Raw genomic sequence first — 4,683 nt, forward strand, 5'->3', positions numbered from 1 at the left:
AGTTAAATTCCGATTTTATCCTTTTATGTTTATTTGTTATGCTTTATGGTGTTATTAATTGCGAGTGGTTCTTTGGGTCGGGGTTGTTTTCGCGGTAAGTTGGACTTACCAAACCCCAACAACCTTCACCTCGTGAACGGCTTACAAGTTCCTAAAACTTGTTGGCGACTCTTTTACTCTAGCTTCCTTCCCTTTGGACGCCACCGTACTTTAGTGTATAATCACAGTGGGGTTCAAGTTTGGGGTAATGCTTGAAATATTTTCTACATGCACAGATACAAATCCAAAACCAATAGATACCATTGGTTTAGATATGGAAGGATCATTAGTTGGAGTGGAAAGAGACACTCATAAAGAAATTTATGACCTGTACAATCTACATGCTTCTACAGTGGGATTTTCAATAAGAAAGCATACAACAAGGTATCGCACACACACACGTATAGTTACAAAGAAATACTATGTGTGTTATGCAGAAGAAAAAAAGACATACTGCTGCAATGAAGAAAAATATGGTTCTAATGGTTGATGAAGATAACAAGGATTTAAAACAAAGAAAACCAAGACAAGTCTCTATTACAAGAACTAACTGCAAGGCAAGCCTAAGAGCAAAAATGAATGATGATGGAAAATTTAAGGTGGTGTCACATGTGTTACAGCATAATCATGAACTAATAAGAAAGCAGTGGCATTATTTGTATCGATCTGAGAGAGAAGTAACAAAAGAAAAGGCAAAAGTAATTAAAACAATGAAATCTGCTGGACTTTCAACAATGGACACATATAATTACATGTGTACAGAAGCTAATGGAGAAGAAAACTTGGGGCATAGTGTTGTAGATCATCTCAATTTCTGCTCAAGACTAAGAATGGAACAAATAAAGGCTGGAGATGCTCAAACATTAGTGAACATTCTGATCGAAGAACAAAAAGAAGATCCTAACTTCTATTTTTAGAGTGAAATTCAACAATGAAGGTAGAATTTCCAACATTTTTTGGAGAGATGCAATGATGTTAGAGGATTACAAAATATACAGAGATGTTCTTGTATTTGATACAACATGCAAAACAAATTGGTATAACTTTATATGTGATCCTTTTGTTGGAATAGATAACCATTGGAAAAATTGTATGTTTGCATGTGCATTCATAGGTAATGAAAAAACAGAGTCGTTTGTGTGGTTGCTTAAAACCTTTAAAAAATGTATGGAGAATAAAATTCCAACCTCCATATTCACTGATCAAGACCAGGCTATGACTAATGCAATTGAGCAGGTACTACTTTTTCTATTAGATTATCATATTCACTGATTCCATTCTCATTTTGAGTCATTTTTGTGTTCATAACGTTTATGAATATAAGTATAACTTATGTGAGTATAAATGTTACTTTTGTGAGTAATAATATCACTGTTGTGAGAATAAGTGTTAAAGTTAGTGACATATCACATTCTGAATGCAGGTATTCCCAGACACAAGGCATAGGCTATGTATATGGCACTTAGAACAAAATGCAATAACACGATTTGGAGCCCTTAAAAGGGATAATAAGTTCAAAAAAATATTCAACAAATGCTTGAAGGGATGTGTGACAGAAACAAAATTTGAAGAAAGATGGAAAGAAATGATACAAAAATTTGATTTGGGTAATCATGCATGGTACCAAAGGGTGTACGATCTACAGGAAAAGTGGTGTCCAGCACTCAGTAAAGATTTCTTCTCGGCAGGAATTCTTTCATCACAAAGAAGTGAAAGCACGAACCATGTAGTAGGATTCAGAGCTAATAAATCAACAACACTGACAGAATTCTATGGCATCTTTGTAAAAACCATAAAAAGATGGAGAAGTGATGAGAAGTTTAATGAGTTTAGTTGCAGCAAATCAATAGCCTTTACTTCATTGCCACTATCCGAAATGCTAAAGCATGCTGCACATGTACTTCTATATTCCTTTATTACATATATCTAAGACCTGAAAACAAACAACATAAGCACATATAAAAATGATACATGCAAAGGAACATGACAGGTAGTAAGTTATTGTTCTAATGTACAGGTTTACACATTGTCTCTGTTTAGAGACTTCGAAGAGGAATTTGGCTACTCAATGGCAACCACAGTACAAATTCTAGGGATAACTGAAGAAAACATTATTCTTAATGAAGTATCTCTAGAAGAAAAGCCATGGTCTTCCCAACATGTAAGTTACATACATGAGAGCCAAACTATATGGTGCACTTGCAAGAATTTCAAAGCTTCTTGTTGGCTATGCTATCACTGCCTCAGAATTTCGCATCTACATTCTATTACAAGAATTCCAGAGAAGTACATTACCAGAAGATGGACAAAGCTTGCAAAATCTAAAGTATGGAATAGAATGGAAAAAAAGGAACCAAAACTCCCATATACACCATGGAGACATATAATGATGAGAAAATATTACAACTTAATCTTAAGGAGTCAAGAAAATGAAAAGGCAAGAGCATTCATGGAGGAAAACTTCAAAAGATGTATGAAAATAGTGGAAGACTTACTTGCGGCTGATGCTTTTACAGAGGAGGTTGCTGCAAGTGATGATAATTCTAATGCGACAGAGAGTGCTCATAGTAATAATAATGCTTCTTCTTCATCAACAAGTACAACCATACCCACTATATTAGACCCTAAAAGAGTTGTAACAAAGGGAAGAAGCAAGAGAGCAAAAGGAGCACTTGAAAAAGGGAAGAAATCAATGCAAAAGGCATTACCTGATCCAAATTCAGAGTTTAGATTGAAGACACCTAATGTGCGACTTTTTTGAATTTGTAGTGAGTTTGGATGAAACACAACTGCAAACTTTCCTAAACTTGTAGTTGTTTATTTTTGTTTAATGCTACTATTGACTTTCATAGTTAATTTTGAATTGTGATATGGAATTGTTCATGAATTATGAACATTTATATGATGTTACATTGATACTAAAAAAACTAATGCATATACTCGCAAAAGTGATGCATATACTCGCAAAAGTGATGAATTTACTAACAAAAGTGACACTAATAACACTTACAAAAGTGATGCATTTACAGAAAAGTAACACTAATACTCGCAAAAGTAACAATACTACTCACAAAAGTGATGCATCATCTCACAAAAGTGATACTTTTTACTCACAAAAGTACTGCATGTACTCACAAAAGAAATATTTCACTCACAAAAGTGATATTTATATTCACAAAAGTGATAATAATAATCACAAAAGTGTCCGTTTTTAAAATGAATAAAATGGTAATATATGATAAACTTAAAATTTTCATTTAAATCAACAACATTTCTGTACGATGATATATAATACACTTATAAAATTATAATCAGAAATATAAATAAATAAAAATAAGAACAATAGATTACCAATATTTAATCGTATATAATAAAATTTGTACAAACATTTTGAAAATATTAACACTAGTTTAAGTGTCAATATTTATCAGTAGTTTCAACTTCCAAAAGTACTTAACTAATGACAACTTCCAAAACTAGCTAATTGTAACTAATAACAACTTCCAAAATTAGTTAAGATTTTGAAGGAGTGTACTTCTTTCTAGCCTTTGGAACCCGTTTTGCTTTTAAAGCAGTGTCAACAGTGGGAGCAGTGTCAACAGCAAGAGCAGTGTCAACAGTGGGAGCAGTTTCAGTTTCAGATTTCTTTTTCTTCTTCACTGCTACATCATTCATCCTTCCTTCAATTTCAGTAACATACGCAGGATCACTCTTCTTCTCATTAAAATTTTCAACTTCTGCTAAGACTTCAGATCTTGATTTGTTCATGTCACACAACATGAGTTTTGCACAAATCTTAGAACGTAATAATTTCCTCCCAGCAGCCTCACAACAAGAAAATAAAAGGCACATTAATATGTATAAAAAATTAGCATAAACAACAAAAAATCAGATAAATTGTTTCAGATCAGTTTCAAGATCACTCACTGTTCTAATTTCATCTACAAAAAACGATGTATCACCAACAAAATACTCCATAAGACACATCATAAACACACTACAGTCATTATTATCAAGCTTACTCTTCCACCACACTAAATCAGCAATTTTGAACTTGTAAAAAGGGACTTTTTCACTCTTTGGATGATTTCTTTGTGCAAGAAAATCAGCAAATTCAGAACACTTAAAAAAACAGAATATTAAAAACAAAAAAAAATCAGATTAAAATAGAAACATACTTTAAAATAGACAATAACATACCAGATAAAAAGTAAAATTTTGAAAATATGTAATCGTCTCATCATTGCAACTGATATTATCAACATAATGAACCAATTCATTGCCATGATCAATCACAAACAGCAAATCATGATTATCAACAAGAATAGGAAAATAAACCTAAAAAAATAGAAGAAAAGTAAGCATAAAGCACAACCATCAAATATATATAAAACATTAAGATATATACCAAGTCTGCACCAACAACATCACAACCAGAATTTTCATATGTAACCCATTCATCCCAAATTCCGTGCAAATTCGACACAGCAGAACTATAAGAACTATCTTCATTCGCCTCTGATACATACAAGAAAGCAAACTAAAAGGAAAAAATAAATAAATGAAAAGAGTAAAAAAAACAAATAACTCAAAACAAAAAAGTTTCTTACACTTTGCCTCGCACCAAAAAATAATCTTTTAGGA

General features: G+C 32.4%; 1 protein-coding gene across 1 annotated transcript; it reads left to right on the forward strand.

Annotated features, from left to right (window-relative positions):
- The first annotated feature begins 1,011 nt into the window (after positions 1-1,011).
- On the forward strand, positions 1,012-2,908 carry LOC145557559 (protein FAR1-RELATED SEQUENCE 5-like). The gene is made up of 4 exons (XM_081618734.1): positions 1,012-1,275; positions 1,463-1,936; positions 2,057-2,636; positions 2,892-2,908. Exons 1-4 carry the CDS (start codon positions 1,012-1,014, stop codon positions 2,906-2,908), a joined length of 1,335 nt encoding a protein of 444 aa, XP_081474860.1.
- Positions 2,909-4,683: the final 1,775 nt, after the last annotated feature.

The sequence above is a fragment of the Chenopodium album genome, chromosome 9 (assembly GCF_948465745.1).
Source record: "Chenopodium album chromosome 9, dcCheAlbu1.1, whole genome shotgun sequence".
Taxonomy (NCBI): Eukaryota; Viridiplantae; Streptophyta; class Magnoliopsida; order Caryophyllales; family Amaranthaceae; genus Chenopodium; species Chenopodium album.